The sequence below is a fragment of the Megalops cyprinoides genome, chromosome 4, assembly GCF_013368585.1.
Source record: "Megalops cyprinoides isolate fMegCyp1 chromosome 4, fMegCyp1.pri, whole genome shotgun sequence".
NCBI classification, from domain to species: domain Eukaryota; kingdom Metazoa; phylum Chordata; class Actinopteri; order Elopiformes; family Megalopidae; genus Megalops; species Megalops cyprinoides.
The window spans coordinates 20,912,835-20,932,983 of NC_050586.1; the positions used below are offsets into that span (position 1 = coordinate 20,912,835).

At 44.8% G+C, this 20,149-nt stretch overlaps 1 protein-coding gene across 2 annotated transcripts in view; it reads right to left on the bottom strand.

The window, feature by feature from the left end:
- LOC118776338 (MLX interacting protein) overlaps positions 1-19,132 on the bottom strand; it is a 30,018-nt gene extending 10,886 nt beyond the window's left edge. The window contains exons 1-9 of one of the 2 annotated variants that reach the window (XM_036526616.1): positions 18,653-19,132; positions 5,601-5,707; positions 4,861-4,946; positions 4,533-4,622; positions 4,188-4,229; positions 3,252-3,423; positions 2,525-2,614; positions 1,771-1,865; positions 325-940 (exon numbers count right to left, since the gene is read on the bottom strand). In XM_036526616.1, coding sequence (XP_036382509.1) covers positions 325-940; positions 1,771-1,865; positions 2,525-2,614; positions 3,252-3,423; positions 4,188-4,229; positions 4,533-4,622; positions 4,861-4,946; positions 5,601-5,707; positions 18,653-18,966 — 1,612 coding nt within the window. In that variant the 5' untranslated portion in view covers positions 18,967-19,132. Of the gene's footprint in view, positions 1-324; positions 941-1,770; positions 1,866-2,524; positions 2,615-3,251; positions 3,493-4,187; positions 4,230-4,532; positions 4,623-4,860; positions 4,947-5,600; positions 5,708-18,652 lie in introns of both variants that reach the window. The other variant, XM_036526615.1, reaches the window with a different exon arrangement.
- Between the last annotated feature and the right edge of the window lie 1,017 nt (positions 19,133-20,149).

A 20,149-nucleotide genomic window follows, 5' to 3' on the forward strand; every position in this document is an offset into this window, starting at 1 on the left:
AAAAGCTCAGGTGAAACTGCTGTTCCAGACCAATGTCCATGAACAAGCAGAGCGACTTGTCTATACTATAAGGAGGGTTGATCTCATGTGTGCGATTAAGGGTGTGCACTTTTTCTCCTGTATGTGGAAAGTGTAAACGACCTTCTGAAGCAATGTTGCCTTCTGTGTTTCTACCAACATGGAACCACACCTGGATGGTCACATATACCAAATCTGAAGATGGGACAGCAATTGACGTTGCTTCCACATTTCGAGCAAGGTGAAGTGCATTTAAACAGCATGTCTCTAGGAGGGACCCACACCAGAGAGAAGCATTTGAGTCACCTGTTAAGATAAGGTGGGGAGATGAGATTGTGTTTGCAGGCACGATCCTCTGAACAGGCCTGGTCTTCTTGCCCGAACCCGAGGGCTGGATGGGTTTGGGCAGGGCGAAGGTCTGAACAACCGGAGCAGGAGGCTGGGTCTGAGGTGCGGGTTTGCAAGGCACCCTGGGAAGGGTGAACCCCGAGCTGTGGCTGAACGTGGTGGCAGCTTCGCTGGGTGTGATCGTGGAAGAAGCGGTGTGCGTGATGACGGTTGGAGGCAGAGAGGGGTCTAGAGCGGGCTGCGGCCGTGGCAGCGTCGGCGGCGCCGCAGGTCCCTGACCCTGCAGGGGGAGGGGCATGGGAGTGGGCACTGCGGGAGAGGCCTGAATGGGGGGCAGGGCGGCGGGGTTGGCGTTCACGGGGCCGGGCATTGGGGCCATGGGCGCCGAGTACTGTGGCAAGTAGTGCTGTCCGTAGGTGGGGACGGCAGCGCTTCCACTGCTGTGATTGGCCACGGCCGGAACGACGGGGACAGGGACGGGGACAGGGGCAGGTTCTGGGCCAGGAGAGGTGATGAGCCTGTGGTCCAGGCTGACGGATGGGGGATCGGCCGTCAGGGGCAGCAGGAGAGAGGCCTGGCAGGAAAAAGAGGACAGGACAGGCTTGAGAGCAGCAGCACAAGGCCAGCTTCTCACATTCAACAGAGAGTTGCAAGCATTATACAGGGACAATATCAGTTCCCCAAAATCCCTCACGAGCAGCACACGTAGTATTATGCAACACTCTTGCAGAGCTACAAACATACTACAAACTTCCTTGAAAAACAAGGCCCGACAGGCAAGGGCTTTGGGAAAACACTAATCAGAGCTGACAATGGAAGGCGGAAGTGAAAGAGCAATTGTATTCGTTCAAATCTATAATGCAGAGAAAGCTTCTGTGCAATATTCTGAGTTATACAATGTTTCAGAAAATAAAAATACAGTAACAGTCATAAGCTTGGACACACTTTTCTTTCTTTATTTTTAATATTTTCCGCATTTTAGAATAATAGTAAAGACATCAAAACTATGAAATAAAACAAACAGAATTATGCAGTGACCAAAAAGTGTTTTAAACAAATCAAAACTCTTAGATTTTAGATTCTTCAAAGCAGCCAAAAAAAATAAACATTTTTAGAAAAAAATTCATACATAGGGATCAACTTCATGATTTGTATTTGTCTGACAAAAACAAATTTCAAGCATTTAAGCATATGTCTTTAGATAAAAATGTCTTTGAATCCATATTTCCCCATCATCTTATTCAGGTGTGTCCAAACTTTAGACTGGTACTGTACATCATTAAGGGTCTCTTTGCTGTTACCCAGCGGATCTGTTGCACATTAAACAAGAGAGGCGACAGAGGGACATTTCAGGGCAAGTGAAGCTGGTTGTTGGGTCGATGACCAGGGAGCTGGGGGGTGTACCTGGGTCTGAGAGTTGCTGCTAGGTGAGGGGGGTATGGATGAGGCGGTGGGGGAGGCTGAGGCAAACACTGGCTGACGGAGGGCGTGAAACAGGTCTGAAACAAACAGAGAGGGACTCAACAACTTGATTAAATGGCGTATGCACAATGTCCGCGACACAATGCATGTTAAGATGACAAGCGAAGAAGAGATGTGCTGGGGTCAGTCGTAAAGCATTAACATGACATTTATACCGCTCACTTTAAAACTGTAACGTGACACTTCTTCCTCAGGATGCCAATATGAGAGTTACCTTAAATACACAGAAATAGTGAATGTAAGTAGTGTGATTTAGACAATGTTTCTGCCTCATAAACTGAGTTTCATTGCACCCCAGGGTTAATGAAGTTTCAGGACACAAGCAACTCCTGGAGTTCATAACTAACAGAGCAATGAAACCCCGATGGACTGCAGTGCTCTGAACAAAAGTAAATGGCTATGTGCAGATTAAGTGTGTCTGTGTGCTATATGCACAGTCTCAGCTTTACTCTCAGCTCATTGCATCTTCTCATGGAAGCAGTCACACAGCTTATTAGTGAATCCGACAGGATATATGGCAAATGTCCATTTTTGTTCCAATGTGAACGAAATGCACACAATAAAGAACTCATCCTGAAAAAAGCTGACTGCTGAGCTCACTTTCCGGGAAAAACAGCATACGGGGCTCTGTGTGCTCCTTCTTCAGACGTTTAGCTGCTGGAATGTTTCACGTTACCTTGCAAAGGCTCAAAGTTGTCCATGAAGTCCAGGTTGGGCTGCAGGGGGATGAGGCCCGGCTGGATCATGTCAGCATTCCCGGCATGCGCTGTGGGGAGAGAGGGAAGGTCAGGACCTTGGAGGAAGGGCACGCAGAGTTCTGATGCAGAACAGTGCACTGGGCTCAGGGGTGGAAGAGGCAGGTTCCCACAACCTCTCATACTGCCCTCTAAACAACCACCAACCACCTGCACTGTGTGACCTTTTGGAATAACATCACATGTCTTGTCACAATTGCGAACTGGTTGCACCCTGAGGTGAGAAAAAAGTGCTGAAGACCCTAAAATTCACAATGGCCTGTCAGTCACTTCCCTATTTTCATTTCCCCTGAAAAAAATACACAACTTAGAGTTAAACTTAAAGCTCCAGGAGAAGAACTGAGGGCAAGAGATTCAGAACAGCACTGAAAGCGGGTCCTTCTATTTAAAAGATGGCCCTGTGTAACAGATCATTGGTTAAAACCCAAACAAAGCACTCATTTAACGTGTTCTCAGAAAATGCTGTTTTTATGCGCATTGGAAAGGGTGCAACACAGCACATGAGTGAATTCATGTGATCCCTTTCCCGAGGACAACATCCCCAGTGACCTCATCTACGACTGACGTAAATGTCTGCTTTAATCCTGTCGAAGGGAGATGGGGTGGAGGGTGGGTGGAGACTGGTGGGGTCACGGGACGAGGCCTCACCGATCTCCCTGGGATTGGGCCAGGCGACGGCCTGGTGGGAGGCCAGCGTGGAGAAGAGCGTGTCCGAGAACTCGGACATCAGCACGTCCACGTCGAAGATGGGGTCCATCTCCATGGGGACCGGGGACTCGCGGCTCTTGCGCGCCACACGCCGGCCGGCCACCTCCTCGTCCTGGCAAAGGGAGACACGGAGGGCGTCTGGAAAGATCTCCCCAAACAACGAAAACTGCTCTTCGGCCCCCTTGAGTGTTCAAAATGCATAGGCAGCTGGTCAGTTCACAGCAAGCAAAGCGGTGCACACAGCACAAGACACTCAGCACAGGGTACACAGTAACTCCTAATGCAGCAGGGTATGCACGTGAACCAAATGAGGACAGAGAGCTCAGACCCATTAGTTAATCTGGTTTGGACTGGTCGGCATACACTGCTAACACTTCCCCTCAACCTTCCAATTATGTAGCATGCTCTCTCTTATTTACATGAAGCCTCATTTCAGATGCCATGTATTTCTTTTAAAGAGGTATAAGTCTTTATTTATGCCAGGCCTCTAAAAGCATTCTCAACATTTAAAACATTCTCACAATGCAGGCTATGACAGTTAGACTTTGTTGCCAAAGGATGCCAGAAAACACGAAAAAGCACTAGTGTATGTTAAAAAAATCTTCATTTGAAAAGGACCAATTCTGGATTAAATCAACAGCAAACAAATGCAAGCATATAGCCATACAGGGACTGAATGATGCATCTGCTCAGTAAGAGCATTTCCTGAAGCTGAATGAATGAATTAATACACAAAAAATCATTAGGTGTTTGCAATGTGTCAGTGCTAATATATGGTTCATTTTCAAACTCCACTTTGAATGTAAATTGTCAACAATTGTGTGTGATAAAGAATGCGTGATTATAAAGAATTTAACTGGAGGCAAATATGCTTACTTTAAGAAGGCTGGAGAGGTCATCATCCTTGTGCTTCTGTAACTGTGACAGTGACACATTCATTTGAGTCCATCATCATGGTAAAACATTATGCAGTTGACCATAGTTCACACCATGCTCAGAAGAGCTCACAAAAGATTAACTATTTACAATTCAAGGGAGGGAACGCAGATGTAGCTATAAAATATGGATTTCCCAAATGAGTTTACATCTGTTCGAGTCATACTATCCCTTTTCAAATCGGTGCCCTTTGCTGAAAAAAAGCAGCAATAAAAGTTAATCAATAAAAGGGAAAGAAATGTTGACATACGGCATAAAGCACTGTATTTTATACAATCACCTTACCCTTTTCTTGAAATATGTCCTCCACTTGTGATATTCCCTGATGACTATTTCAATTCTTCTTTTCCAATACTTCCCCTCTGTGGCTATTGCCTGTGTGTGTGTGTGAGAGAGAGAGAGAGAGAGAGAGAGAGAGAGAGAGAGAGAGAGAGAGAGAGATAGTGGGTGTGTCAGAGAGACAGAAGAGGAAAGAAAAAAGGGAAGGAATGGGGAAAGTAAGAGAGAAAGCGAGAAAAGGAGCAAGAGTGAGAGAGAGGGATAAACATGAATGTCAGAGAGATGCCACCCAACCCACTGTCCACTCTGTGCTGAGGTGAGGCCGACTGCTCACCTCTGGCCCCCTGTGATCCTCAGAGTCCATGGTCCCCTCCAGAGGAGTGACAAAATGGCAGACTGGATTGTCCCTCTTCTCCACATCTGTGAGGGCACAACATTTCAGGGCTGCTTTTGAGAGAGACTCAACACGCTGGCTCCGTTCCACAACCACATCAGTACGGTATGAGTGGACCAAACTCAAAGGTAAACATAATTAATCAATACACCTGGCTGCATCCCGTAAGGGAAAAATGACAGTTCAGTCAGACTAAGAGTGAGACATTGATCATGGGCAATGTGCAAACAAAGACAAGTTCAGGGCCGTGGTCCATCAAGTTTTACACCACTATGTCACTGGTAGCTTGTTTAGCATTAAGAAATGGCTAAATCTTATCCAGTCAAACACATCAGCCTTATACCTAATGTAGTATGTACATGTGCAGATAGAACCAAGACCCAGCACAACCGGTGATTGTGGCAAACATGGTCAGTTTAAAAGCGAGCCCTCCTGAAAGTACTGCTGAAATCTTTCACCCCTGAAAAATCAAATCCCATTATTTATGATTTATTATCCCGTTATTTGCTAACACAGGACCATCTCCTTCTACCCAAAATGTGGTCTGAATTTCTGCCATGGTGCATCAGGAGTAGGCCCTGCATACCATTTTCAGGGCCGTGGATCTGCATTTACTAGGACGGTGTTAAGGAATGTGAGATGGGGAGGGTGGTGACACTGTATTGGCAGGACACACTTACACTGCATGTACCAGGCTCTCCAAATGGCATTATTCAGGCGGATCTTGTCCCTCCACAAAAGCTTGAGGCCTTTGAAGTTCTTCCATTTTGGTGACACCAATTTCCCACTGCAACAATAAAAAACCACGTGAGTTTTGGAAAGACGTGACAGCACTAACAGGCAAGCGAGAGTAGGAGTACAAGGGGCAGAGCTACTGGGGAAGCAAGAGATTGTAAACCTTGGCTGCTCCGGACTTGAATATTCCTACCAACTTGTTTCTCTCCTTAGGCATATAAAGCAAGCTACAGTTGCCTAGCTAGCCAGCTAGATTGCTTGGCAATAAACCAAACAATTAGCTGGAATGACTTAGGTCAATTACATTAGAGACAATCATTCAATAGTCGCTAACTGTTTGTATTTATCTGGATCAACACTCATGGAGGTAATACAGTTGCTAGTTACATCACCTTAACTGCTACACATAAATTTGCTTGTAGCACAACCAAGTGTAATGTGCTACCATCATGCTTAGTGAGAAGGAAATTACTTGAGAACCACTTAAACACTGTTTCTATCCATTGATACAAGCCTGCATATTATCATCAATAAAAAAGTTCATAGTTTAAATCAGGAAAATTTGCCACATTCAATAAAACTAACAAGAACAAGAACAATAATAATAACAATAACAATAACAACAACAACAATGCATTCTCTCAAACTCATTATTTGGCTAGGATTATTAAAGCCAGCTAGCAAACAATATTTTGCATATTCTGCTGGGTATTTTTTCAATGTTCTGTTATCATGTAACAGGCCAGCGAGTTAAATTATGGATGATGATAAAGATGACTGACATGCAATACGGATGACAATTTAATATACCTATGGAGAATACAACTATGAGAAAGGTAACTAGCTATCCAGTCACACTGGAAGTTGACTATGATTACCAGCAGGTGTCTTCCTCTTTTGTGATTTAAAGAGCTAATTAACTACAGAGCCAGCTGTCAGTTTTACTGCCAGTGAAATCAGACTGATTGTTAACGCACATTAGCTGCAGGTGCTCACAATGCTCCATGCAGCTGCTTATTCTGCAAATGAACAATCCCGTGGTGTCAAGCCCTTTAGATATGCAGAATTACCTTCTCACACTGTATTTGCACCTATGTCAGCCAAAGCATATTACTGAAACTACAGGGATGTTTTATGCTTGTTATGTGTGGGGATGCAGGTCATGAGTGCAATGTTTGCAAACTTCTGCGGACAGAAAAGGAGCGCTGGAAATGATCTGTGATGCAGCCGAGCCTGTAAACCCGGAACGATACAGAAGCCTGGCGAACACGTCTGGCAGTTGACAAAGAGCAGATAGGAGGCATGTACGTGCAAGCACCCACTCTGAAACTGCTGACAGGAAACATGCATTTATCAAGCGGCCCCCCCAGCCAACAGCGCGCGCGTCCAAGCACAATGCGGCCCAGCGATTCGACTGTAGGCCCTCTTCTACCGAGCGGCGGGAGGACGAGTCAGAGAGGTGAACAAATACGAATGGCTCGTCTTTGATTTGTGTCCCGGGGATGTCTGAAGAGATTCCAAAGCCAGCGGCCTTTTCTCTCCACGCCCCCCCCCCCTCCCCGCTCTGGGCAGGGCCTGCTCGGACACAGTGTATTTACGCGGCACCCTCCTGCATGCTGCATTCCAAAGCAACATGCCAAAAAGTCGTCGCGCTAAAACTTTAGGTGAAGGGTAGAACGGAGCCTGCAGCTATTTTTATCCTGTTACGTACAGTCAGTCCTTGGCTCCCGCTGCTGTTTATAGCCTACGCAAACAATGAGCACAAGCATACAGTTGAGGGGGAACGGCAGTTGTAAAGTCACTCCCTTTTTCCAGAGAGGAAAACTCCCTCAGAAACGGCCAGCGTGGTTGGCATGTACAGCTCGTTTGACATTACAATGAAACTACGCGTAGAACTCGAGGTGGTAGAACGAAGCTACACCTGCTGCAGACGGACACTGTAAACATGGCACATCTGGGAATGACACATACAGAGCAACTGCAACGCTGTGAGAAAACCGAGGCCCTTACGGAGGACGTCATCTGTTTATAAATTACATAACCGAACACTTGTCCAATTTTCCACAATATTGAGCAACCTCAGGAGTCTCCCAAGTACACCGCCCTCTGCCTTGCACTCTAGCAACTCAGTTTCAGTTGCTGTACAGAGTACCAGAAGGACCGAGAAGGGAACTGTGCACAACAATGCAATAACCCAACCACCGGTGTGACCTGTGAGGCGGATGGAGCCCTGCCAGTCTGGGTAGGCAGGGTTATATCAAGTCTGGCCAAACCAGGCTGAACCAAACAAGTCTGTCACAAGCATAACGCCACGGCAGCAGGAATTACACTAGTGACCCTTATCTAGTAGTGGCGCCATGCACAGTAAATCTTATTATCATGCAAAAACATACATAAGGTTGGCTGTGAAGTTGGGGAAGCCAAACTCTATTTGGAATTTATTTTTACTTTTTCCAGCAACGCAAGGTCATTAGAACTGTACAGGACACAAAATGCACAGTAAATGACGCCAGACGCCACTGTAACTGGATCTGTTTACCATTTGAAATGGCACTTCGGCAGCCCCCATGGCCCACTCCCCTATGTGCTTTTCATAAACACTGGAACGCCCCGCAGCAAGGGACTGGTGCTGCTGTGCTCCAGGGAGTACAGAAACTGCATACGTTCACTGTGAAGCTTTGTTACACAACACACGTGACTGCAAGCAACCATGCATTGCCTGAAAGAGGACATCTGATAAATAAACAAGATAATATAATAGGGAAAGCCCACGCTCCTCTGCTTGGTGAAGTTCCTCTATAAAGTGCCTCCCATCTGCTTACTGTTTGAGTTTAATTTGCAAAAAGACACACTGGGTCAAGAAAAGAGCTTTCTCCTCTCCCCTATGAGGGATGCCATCTCTCGCAGACCGTATGTGGTACTTGCACCCTACATCTCCTTAACTTTGCACTCAAGGCTCACACATGACCTTCCGTGAGGGGCTTTCTAGGATAACGTGGCCATAAAGCCGAGGACACTTGGTTGCGAGGGGCGGCAGCTCCGTCTGCCAACAATGCCACACTCTCTGCTGCGAGTGTGTGAAGTGTGAAGGGCTGCTGACCTGTAATTTATTGGCGTTACGTCACACTGCTCTGCTCGAGGGCTTGGGGCTGGGCGACTCGAGCCAAGTGCAGAGCCAGCAAGGGGAAGCCTCGTGTCCCAGCCACCCTCACTGAGTTCACACACAACACAGAGAGGAGAGGAGTGCTTCTGGTACAAAATTTTGCAACCAGTGAGTCTTTGAGTTGAATCCTGGGACGGCCATACTACTGTACCATTTGAGTTTATCTAAATATCAACAATGTATTAAAAAAAAAAGAAACAACAACAGTAAGTCCACATTTCTTTGATGAAATATGGGCTCACACATACACATCACACTGAAGAAAATGACCAACAAATGTGATTTTCGTCACGCATATTAAACTGTACAGAAACAATTTTTCCCATATCAAGCCATGTATTGGTGCTTTATTCCACCATATCCTATGGTCCACTTCTGAGAGAGTTAGTATAATGTATAGTATGACGCTTCAGGCCAAAGAAAAAAAAAACTCTGAACACTACATGTGACAACGGCATCTGCTTAGTCAACGAAGGGTGTGAAAGGAGACTTGGGGTCAGAGGGGACAGCGAGGCTTCCCTCTGCCATCTCTCTAAGCTCTTGGCCAGAGCACGAATTCCGTGCTATGTGCACCTCTCACTCCTGCCAGCGCTAACAATAGGCGAACTAGAGAGGAGACCCCAGGGCAGGCGTTTTCCTTGTGCTGTAAAAACCATCCAGCACAGCAGAGGAAGAACTAAAAGTGCCACACGCTGTCCTACAATACCCTTTCTATAGCCCACATTGAAAGCTGCCAACTCATGTCCATGACAGGAGTTTCAGAGTTTATGCTTAGAGGGTCAGCTGAGTTAACCCCTATTCAAAGAATCACCTCAAAATAATCAACAAGCTTTGACAAAATAAGAATGAGCAGACCCAGTGAATTTACAAGGAAAGAGCTGCTATTCAAACAAGACTTTTAAAACACACCACCTACATCATTTATTTTAAGCCATCTTAACACTACGCTCTAGCACTGGAGTTCCTCATATAAGTTTTTTAGCATGACAGTGTGAGGACCATAAGAGAGCCCCTATGGAGCCCTGATATCGTCACTCTATAGTGTGACTTTCACCACTTGTCTGAGATGGAACACCCAGCTGCCCCGTCCCACCCGCTCAGGAGCTACCCGCCCACGAAACCCGACACTCCTACCCTACTTCTGAGAGATACAGTGACACCCCCCCCCTTACACACACACACAAACACACCCACCCACCGCTTTAAGGCAAACAGACAGCAAGCTTTTCTATACATACTGTGCCCATTGGGACTTACAGAGGTGCTTTCATGCATACCTCTACCATACACCAGATGCCCAGATGTGTTGAGGGTCCTGGTGAGAAGAGAAAACAAATCCACTGTGTGCAGCTAACAACATAGCTGTAGATGTACTACAAATTAGGCCAGGGGAAGCCAAAGAGCCAAGCCAGAGAAACTGTCCAGGTGTCTGTCTCAAACATTTCAGGGGTATGCTTCTTTCATGTGTCTTCTACCTAGTCTATGGAAATGGGACAACAGTTTTGTGAAAATCAGTTTAATTTTGCAATGCAGAGGAAAAACAAAAGTTAATTTTTTGTGCAAATAATCAGCTTCAAAGTCTTACTCATAACACTGCACACAGGTAGCTATGAACAGCCCTGGTGCTCTTCCATGGTCTGTGAATGCTTCTTCTTTTACTTCAGTACACAACAATTCGACCCACACCATATTATACCATATTACAGTGTTGATATTGACTCCCTTAGATCCTCTTGGCTGTAGCACAATAAGCACAGCTTTAAGGCCTCCCTGATGGTCATACGGTGCTGAAATGGACAGAGGAAAAGGTCAGCTGGCCAGGCATCAGCTATAGTTCCTGCAAGTTCCAGCTCCAATGGTGGACACAGGCCCAGTGATGACTGGTGCCCTTTCACAGTACCATAAATATTATCATTCTGATTTTATCTTCTTATTAGCACATAATTCATACTTTCATAACTCATGCTTTCACTTTTTAGTTAAAAATCGACATAATTTTCCCGTTTAAGCGATACGGAATGTAGAATCTTGCTGCACACCTTCGTTCAGCACCTGCGGCACATTCTCCTCGCTGCCTCGAAGATATACCACTATTAATGGTTGAAACACAAGCTGCTGGCAACTAGTAGAAAAAGCCTTTGTTCAGTCATTTGTCTCAGTGTTTTTTGAAGTAAAGTACTTAGACTCCTGAGTGCTAATGTGCATAGTCCAGTGAAAGGAGAAGCACAAACTATACTATCCATGTTTTTTATAGGAGAGGTGTTACAATGGAACCCTCATGGGCTTGTGAATTACAACACCACCAGAAGTGGGGCACCAGTGGTGCAGACCCCATATCTGACTTACAGACTTGGCCAAGTGAAAGACAATGAGGATCTCAGTGTTATTTAGGCCACTGTGTAATTTTAGCTGTTTGTAAGTTATCTGAATAGAGCAGCACCTGAACAGAACTAGGGAGCATGCTCAGCGACGAAATAAGATGAAATATAAAACACAAGTACATTTAATGTAAATGTGAAATGTGCTACAGGATTGCCAAGCATTCATTTTCTACAGTTTCAGTTTTTTGAGAATAGTCTTTGCCATTGCTGTTGATGATATTTATTCATGCTCTTCATAGTAAATGTGATTATATGTAAAGTGCAGCATACAAATTATCCAAGCTTGAATGTAACCTGTTAACTTTCACTGTACATTGATTGGTGTTAACCTCCTTAAGCAATCATCTGGTCTGTACTGTTCCCTGCGCGGCCTTTTCTGTTGGAGCACAGGGTGGGTATAGGCATGCTGCTGCACTGCCTAACTCCCTGGCATGGATGCCAGCTGCTGACAAGAAGAAGAGAGGGTCTCTTCACCCCAGGCAAGTTTTATCACAGGCCACGGTCCTTAACACTTGGTGTGTGGGCACCAGTGCTGCCAGGCCACTATGTCAAGTGCTCTCTCCTCTCACAGGAAGCACTGTCTCCCACCCTGTGCCTATAGTCTCACCTGCCCATGAGCCAATCTCACCCTGAGAGAGCGGAGACTTCTCCAGCTGCAGCTGTGTGTGATTGCGGTAAGGGCACTGAATTTGTGGCCACAGGGATGGGAGTTCCAAGTTGCTGCACATTGCTCCAACAAAGCTCATTTGAGTAGATACAGGAGTACAGAAGACAGACAAAAGGTGGGCAATGCAAGTTGTCCTTTATAAAGGTGCCTGCAGAGATAAATGATGATGTGCACAAACCTCACCATTGTGGTGATACAAGTGGCTGCCCCATCACGTGCCCTTCCTGCTGGTTACCCTCTCCGGCAAACCGGCTTCCCCCTGGGCTGTCCCTGGACTCGCAGTCCCTCAGACACATGATGTTCCCTCGCTCTTTCTAATCGCCACCCCGCCCATGCTGGAACAACAAAGCCTTTAAAACTCTCCTCTCCTCCCTTCCCTACTGCGTTCTCTACCTAACCAGCAGCTCACTTCCAGTTTTCAGTTTCAGGCTGGGTTTCTTGAGGTTTCTTCCTCTGGCCCCTGTGCTGCAGTTCTGACAGACAACTCCTCAGTGGAGAGTGCACTGAAATCCTCTGAGCACTCAGAAGCCCGACCTTGACATTTTCCATAGAGGAAAGAGCAAAAAACACTGTGTGTGTCCACACACACTAAGGCCATCTCAAGAGTGAGTCAAGCCGCTTCCTCAGTACAGATGGCTTGATGAGGAGGACAAAGGAATATGAGGGCACTGGCCTCACTTCACAATAGGAACTCAAAACCATGTGGAAGGAAGAAGGCAAAACAATGGCATGAGCTGCTCTTTTGACAGATACGAAAGAAGATGGGCTGCAGAGTGAGGTTATGGGTAACTGATTCCAGTGTATCATACAACACTGCATGAAGGGTTCAACACACTCCCCAGGTGCAATACTTTAATCTGTATGCATATTGCAAAACACATTTGTTTAATACTAAGACCTTTGATATTGTAGACCATGTACTTCCCCAATGTCTGCCCTAGATTCAATCAACGTTTCTCCTCAACTGTCACTCAGAATTAAATTCAATCGTTACTTTCTAGTTTTACATACAGTTTAGTGAGTTCAGCAACCACAAAAATTAATAAAGACATATATACTGTAAGAACCTGACCTTTGCATTTAACTGTAAGTTAAAGTTAAGCACAAGTGTTGGTTGAATCCAGGGGTTGGTGAAATTAATCCATGGTGACAGTAAACAACATTTCATTATTACATAAATATTTCTGATCCATCTGCTAATCATAACCTTCAACGTCATAGCCAAAGAGGTGAAATTCTGCTTTGTTTTTGTATGACCCATTCCAAAAAGGCTGCGTGTCTGCGCTTGTGCGTCACGGCATGCTTTATCTACCATGGCTGAGCTAATCAAACAATTACAAATCTGAGCGGCTGTGGCACATCGGCCAAAGGAGAACTGCAAATGTGTTGTACTGCTCTTGAGAGCACACAACACATACACAAGGAGTCTGTGTGGAGACAATGGAGGCAGTGAGTGTCTCCCTTCCCTTATAGCTGCAGACATGGGCACGAGCTGGCAAGGTGTTAGTAAACAGCAGGCCAGAGGCAAAGAGAGTGGCCACAAATCCCGCCCCCTTCTTCCCTCACTTCCTCAAGTAAAGCAGGATTACACTCACCCCCTCCCTGTCCGCCTGCCCACACACACACACACACACACACACACACACACACACACACACACACTCTCTCTAATCTGAAAGCTGCCATATGCAGGAGCCTTGCCACTCTGAAGGACGTCGGATCTCCAGCAGGCTAGCCACAGCTGCGGCAAGCACGCACCGCCGCTAAGTTTAGAACATTCCCGGCTGGCCAGCCCCGGGGTTAGCAGGCTACGGGTGACGTGAGCGTACACAATCCTTTACGCCACCTGCCCAAACTCAGAGGGGGGTGAGAAGAAGCCACATCAGAGCACTCCTTTCGCACCTTACGGGGCTGGTTGGGATGCTGAACGCGCTTTGTTTTGCTTGTTCGGTGCAACCTGCTATCTGTGGAAAGGGCAGTCTGTGGTTACATTCCTTCCCATGCAACTGACACTCCTCCCTCCCCCAAACTTACCCCTGTCTCCCTCTGGCATCCAGATGACTGAGTCACCAAGACTGGAACTGCCAATGCCAGAAACATAATTCCACCTAGAGACATTAACAGGGCTATTCTTGGTTCCGTTTGTTTATTAATCAATTACCCCCCACGCTATTTTCAAAAGTTCAAGAGGTGATGTAAATAAGGGATCCACCATCGCCTGCAATTGTCAGAGGGCAACTCTGAGTGCTGATCATTTATACACTTTCTGTGACATGGGATGCAGGTGTCAACCATTTTCCTTTATGCAAATGAACACTGTTTCCAAACAGACCCTAATTTAAGTCTCAATGTAAACAGGTCATTACTTTCAACATCAGGCCTACTCTCATGACGTTTTACTAACATTTATTTAATTCCATCTCCTTAAATATTATTTTTGTTGAATGACTAATGTGGTACTTGGAGGGTTTGCTTGGCAGGGGTCAGCGAGAGTCATACCATAATGGCATTTCATGAAGACTGACGCAGATATGCACAATCTTAATATGTCTTTGTGTATCCTTTTTAATGTAACAGCACCATTATGACACGTAAACAAGAAAATGTTCTTTTGCCTAAACTCTGATCAAAATCAATCACACACACATAGAACAACAAAGTCAATTCACACCTGATGACCAAAAAAGACAGACCCCTGGAGTAGCATTTCACACCACACAATAAATCAAGCTCTTACTATGCCTTGTAAGCAAACTAAACGTGATCATTTTGTCATTAAGGCCACGTTTAGCAACGTTCAATATCAGTTCAAAATCTGAAGATTTTGGTAGAGATATGGGGGCTTCTCCCTAGTCAGCCTGTTGGTGGACATCTGTCCCCTGCCTCCTCAGGCTGTTGCTCTCTGGCTCCATTCCATCCCCTTTTCAGTGACAGCACTTTCCAGGTCTAGGCGCTGCAGCTGGTGAGATGCCTGTAATGAGAATGCCTCAGCGCACACAGCAAGGTCTACATCCTTCCTCCGGTCAACTTTCAACCGGAAAACTGATGCTGCATCAGCAAATTACACAACTCCTGGAATCTGTCTGGGGAACAGTGGTGTTTTCAAATGTAAGAAGCACACTACCTCAGAAATGTTCTCAGAATAATGACCAGTTTTATCTTAACATTCTCACTTCACATGTTTGTATATGTATTGCACACATTATAGGCCTGCATATGTATATTTTCATACAAATACCACTGGAGCTACAATCTAACATTTTACTGAAAAGAATAAGCTGGCCTACTTGACAACTGACCTCATGGAAATTGTTTGTATAGTCAGATCAAGCCAACATTCCTGGACTGATTTAAACCAGCCACAGTCTGATTAATAAATACTTGGCAGTTCCATGGAGACATTTCCTGTAGATTTTATGTTCTCATAAAGCATTCCTGTGAGCCCGATGATATGATGATATGATATGAACATGGGTGCTCTTGGTAGTGATGAGAAAATTCTACCAAACTTTACTGTACCTGCTTGAACCTGATACCGTCAAAAACCCAAAACACAGGTAAAGTACTAACAACTGCAAAATTTTCAAAATCTTCAAATCTAAATCTAAAACCTAACTAAAGTACAGTGCATTGAAGAGAGTTTCACTGAGCTGTAATAAAACAAGTTTGTGAGAGATATAAACAGACATGCTGCCCTTGACAAGAATGCCTGATAAAAATATATGGATGCCAACTTAACTTCTGTTGACATCCTTCCTGTCATGAAGAAGGCATTAAATAGGAAGATGGAGCCGACGGCAACACAGGCATGAGCCACAGGAAGGCCGCTTTCGCCCATCCTGCGACCGTGAATGGAAGCAGCTCCAACCTGCGTAGGGCTCAGATGCAGGATTGGTGGCAGCACTTGCCTGGAGCATGCGATGTCAGCAGGCTAAGCTCTGGTCACGGTTAAACCCAGCATGCTGCACATATCAGGGCCAAGCCGGCCACGGTTAAAGGCTTTATACACCGTGGTAACAGCCATACTACTACACCAGGGAATCGCCTCTGGTGTAAACATCTTGGGGGATGGCAGGAACAAGAGTTACACACCATGTAACTCCAGTGTGTCACTGTGCTTCCGCTTCAAATTAACTGCCTGTTACAGTCCATGAGCGTGAGATTCCTTGGCAACCTGGGAAACATGACTCTAAAATTCAGCACTTTTTTGGATAACTTTTTTGGTTATAGGTCAACATATAGTAGGACACTCTTCTCACCCCTACACCAGTGTAGTGCATTTACATTTAGTTGCTTAGTAAATGTTCTAATCCAGAGGGACTAACACAGGTTACAACTTTTACTTCTTATCCATTTATGCTTCTGGATATTTTCTAAATACCTTGCTCAATGGTACAACAGCAAAACCCCAGTGAGGAATCGAACTGTCAACCTAGGGGTTATGAGCCCTGCTACCATATGGTTCACTCACAAAGTAGCTGGTTTCCAATTCAAACAACTGTTGTCTTGCCAGGAACAGCCAAGCTATTCATTAACTTAGATATGGGTTGAATGAGGGGATCATACATTTCTCCTACCAATATAGTGAGTCCGTCATAAACTCTGCTGATGTCAGGTGGGGTTCCAATGGTACCAATGATCTTCCAAACATTTAACCTCCCAGCACATTATGTAGTAAAGGACAACAAGGACAATTCTAACTGGCATTATTTGGCTGAAACCGACAGGAGATTTTATCCAGCTGGCTGTCTGACAAACTACATGTTTATCTGAGTGAGACAAACACTCAGACCTCCCCACTAGAGAAGAAAATGGATGAGGCTTCCTGAGAGTGCAGCATTCACAACAGACCTCATGCAGATGGTTCAGTCAATAAGGTACAGTACTGGAGCTTACATGCATCAGCGCCAACCTGTCCATCAAAGCATGCAAGGCATAGCCTATTGAGTATTACTATTCCTACCTGTCCCATGCCCCTTCCTCCCCATCTTTCTCACTGAACTCAGAGTACATCACTTTTCATTTCCATGTCAGCTCTCCAAAATCTAACTGCATTCAATTCTCTCTCTTTCAATAGCTGATTGAAATTGGTTTCTGTATCATTTGAAATTGGTTTCTGTATCATTAAAACATACCCATTTATGAACCTGCAGGCCTGTAAGCCAGGTGCACGATATGTCCTATCAGCAGCTTTGGGGTGAAGTTTAAATGATGCACATGCTTTTGGAAAAAAAGGAACAAAATATGGAGAGCACATACAATATCCTGTTTGTCTTATCTGAACTTATTTTTAGATAGTCAACTCGACATAATAATTTTAAAGTTTTCTCTTCCAAACTGCTGCTTCTAAAACCCAACAAGTAAACAGGCTTTTTGCCTACGAAGGAGACAAAGACCGTCTAGCTACGCAAGGAAATTAACTTCCTTGGAAATTAGGCATTGTAAAAAACTAATGAGGGTAGGAATCTGAATGAAAATAAATAGTTATCAAGTTTAAAAACCAATTAAACACGTTTTATGATGAAAAACAGTAATATTTTAATGTTATAATGGGCGAAACGTATGAGTATGGGCGTAATATACATAACAGGGCAGAGTGCTAACGGATTTAGATGCGAAAGTAAACGTGAGTCATGGACAAAAACAGCGTTTGCTAAATTAAGAACAGTCAACGCTCTAAATAACAGTAGTTAGCTCAGTAACGTTAGCTGTTCCACCAAATTGAGGGAACAACAGATGGGTATGGTGAACACTTCAATCATCAATTTTGTAATATTCCACAGCTAACATTAGCTAACGAAATTAATTAGCTGGCTAAGTTTATCAAAATATACTGTAGCTAGCTAGACTACCTCCTTTTATCTAAGGTTATGCTGTTTCCCGGTAAAATGAACTTAGTCAGTTAGCAAAAGTTGTGTTAGCTACGTGTATACAACATGACGTTCGCTAACTAGCTAGGTGACACAAATTTAAATAAACGTTAGCTAAATAAATGTAATAGCTAATGTTCACTAGCTAGATACATACGGCCTGTATCACAAGTGACTGAACAATACCAGCTGTCATAGCTAGCCACGCACAGATCAGGTTTTGTCCGATTCACATCGATGCAGTTAGATAACGTTATGTTTTTTTTCTGCACCCACTTGCATTTTGCAGAAGACGGTGCGTATATACATGCTGGTGAACTATATTGCTAAATTTATACAGTCCAAACCAGTTGTAAGTTTAAGAACTGACATTAACTACCAAAAGGGAACTACCAAAAGCTCGCCCGTGCATAAAGACGGGTAACAACAAAGACACAAAGGGGGCTAGCTCCCTGGCTAGTGCAGATGGCCAGAAAATTAATTCCTTGACTCCTGTAGCAAGCCAGCTATTGTACTGAGCAAAACATGATACGTTAAGATAGCTGTCGACTGCAAACCACTCCTGAGAAAAAAAAAATGTTGATGCAAAGTTGCAAGAGGACGTTTAGGTTACTTAACTATCAGTTAGCATGAAGGCTAGCTAACTTTACCAGTGCAGTTGTTCATCAAGCACATTTGTAGCTATCAGGAACCTAACATCCCCTTCTGCTGCTTGAGGGATGTTTATCATTTCGAGCAGCAGGAAGCTTAGTTAGCCATGCTGGCTAGCTAATAACTGCCTATCAAGCTAGCAAGTGCTACGTGACACCAACCTTCCCCACTTGCCTTACAACTTTTACCAAGCCAACCAGATTTGTCTGCCCTGGAACACAAAATTTCTGAGCCAAGGTTACCCGTCTGGCTAATAATACGTTACCTGTAAGCAAGAGTCATGCACTCGAAGAGTTTCGTGAGAGAGGCGTCGATGGAGAGGTGTGAGGTGCTGGTCTTTCCGAAATGATATGTCTGACAGGTCTGTTTGTTGACCGTGTCGAAGTCATAGCCTTTCTTAGGTGGGTGTTCAATGTGCGGGGAAGACACCATGAAGTGGCCACTGTGGATAATCTGGGATTCGCGTCCATCCGACTTTTTCAGCACTAGATTTGGCTCCTCGTTATCAGAGTCATCATCCTGCTCCTGCTTGATATTCATCGCGGCCCGGCGGTATTGTCGTAGCTCCCTGGTTGCCATACCGTAATTATTGCTAATTTCTTAAAATCTCACTTAAAAATAACGCCGTCTAAAGGAAAAGGAGAAACAGTTTCACTCCCATTGCAAAGGTGGAGTTCGCTGAAGTAGTCATTTTCAACTTCACCCGCTCCGTCTCCTTATTGCAAACACAGTCTGGGAAGTTCTCGGGCGCAGTGTAGAGTGAACACAGACAGCTGCTCCGTCACCGCAACGCCGAACACGATTGGCTCGAATCGGAGCAACGCCCACAGGCAGGCGCTGGGAGCGAGCCGTCTTCAAGACGATATGGAGCTGCCGTTGTCTGAAAGTTTGTTATATCAAACGACAGGCGAAAGAGGATCACGGTAAATCAGCACCTGCAAGCGTAGTTATTTCGTGATGGTTAAACAACAGTACAAGTAACGTGATAGTCCAACGTCGTTATATTTACAAGGTGTTATTACTGAGCTTAAGTACAGTAGCATATTTATTGTTCAAAATACATCTTAATTCAAACCTGTATCTCTCGGCCATCATTCTCGGAACAGCCTTTGATTAAGCCCTTTGCCACGCCACTTAGCTGTATAGTGATGTACACTGTTTCATTACTGGTATTAAAAACTCTCCAGTTTTTCTATTGCTCTTTTTCTTACATTAATGCAATTGGTGGCTTTTAGTAGTGGAAACAGCAATTGACAGGGATTGCTACAAGAGTGGAATGTTCCCTAAAATTAGCATAAAGAAACACATGGCCATGTTTGCCATTTTAAAACAGCAGTTAGTGAATCTAAACACTGAATGATATCATCAAATTAACAGTACCAAACAAAAAAAGATAAATGGGCACACTCCACAAGTAGAGATCTCCTGGATTCTGAGTATGTGTTTTGGGGGGTTCTGGTGACCAGAAGGTACAGCCAAACAAAGCCAACAATGCCTCAATTCAGTCATTTTGAAGTTTTCAAACAGAGGTCCTGCCCAGGGTCTGAGACAACCAACACAAAACATTCTTTCAAGGCTTGTTGTAAGACAGCAGTAACACTATCATGTTGCAAAGATGCAAATATCTCAGAAACATTGTGGGAATGCTGTCTGTTAGCTGAGGTGGGGGAGGAGTACAAAGAGCCCCTCCCACACCAACAGTGAGAGATATCACCAAAGGAAGCACTGAGCCAACTCCCCTTCAAACATTCACACAGTACCA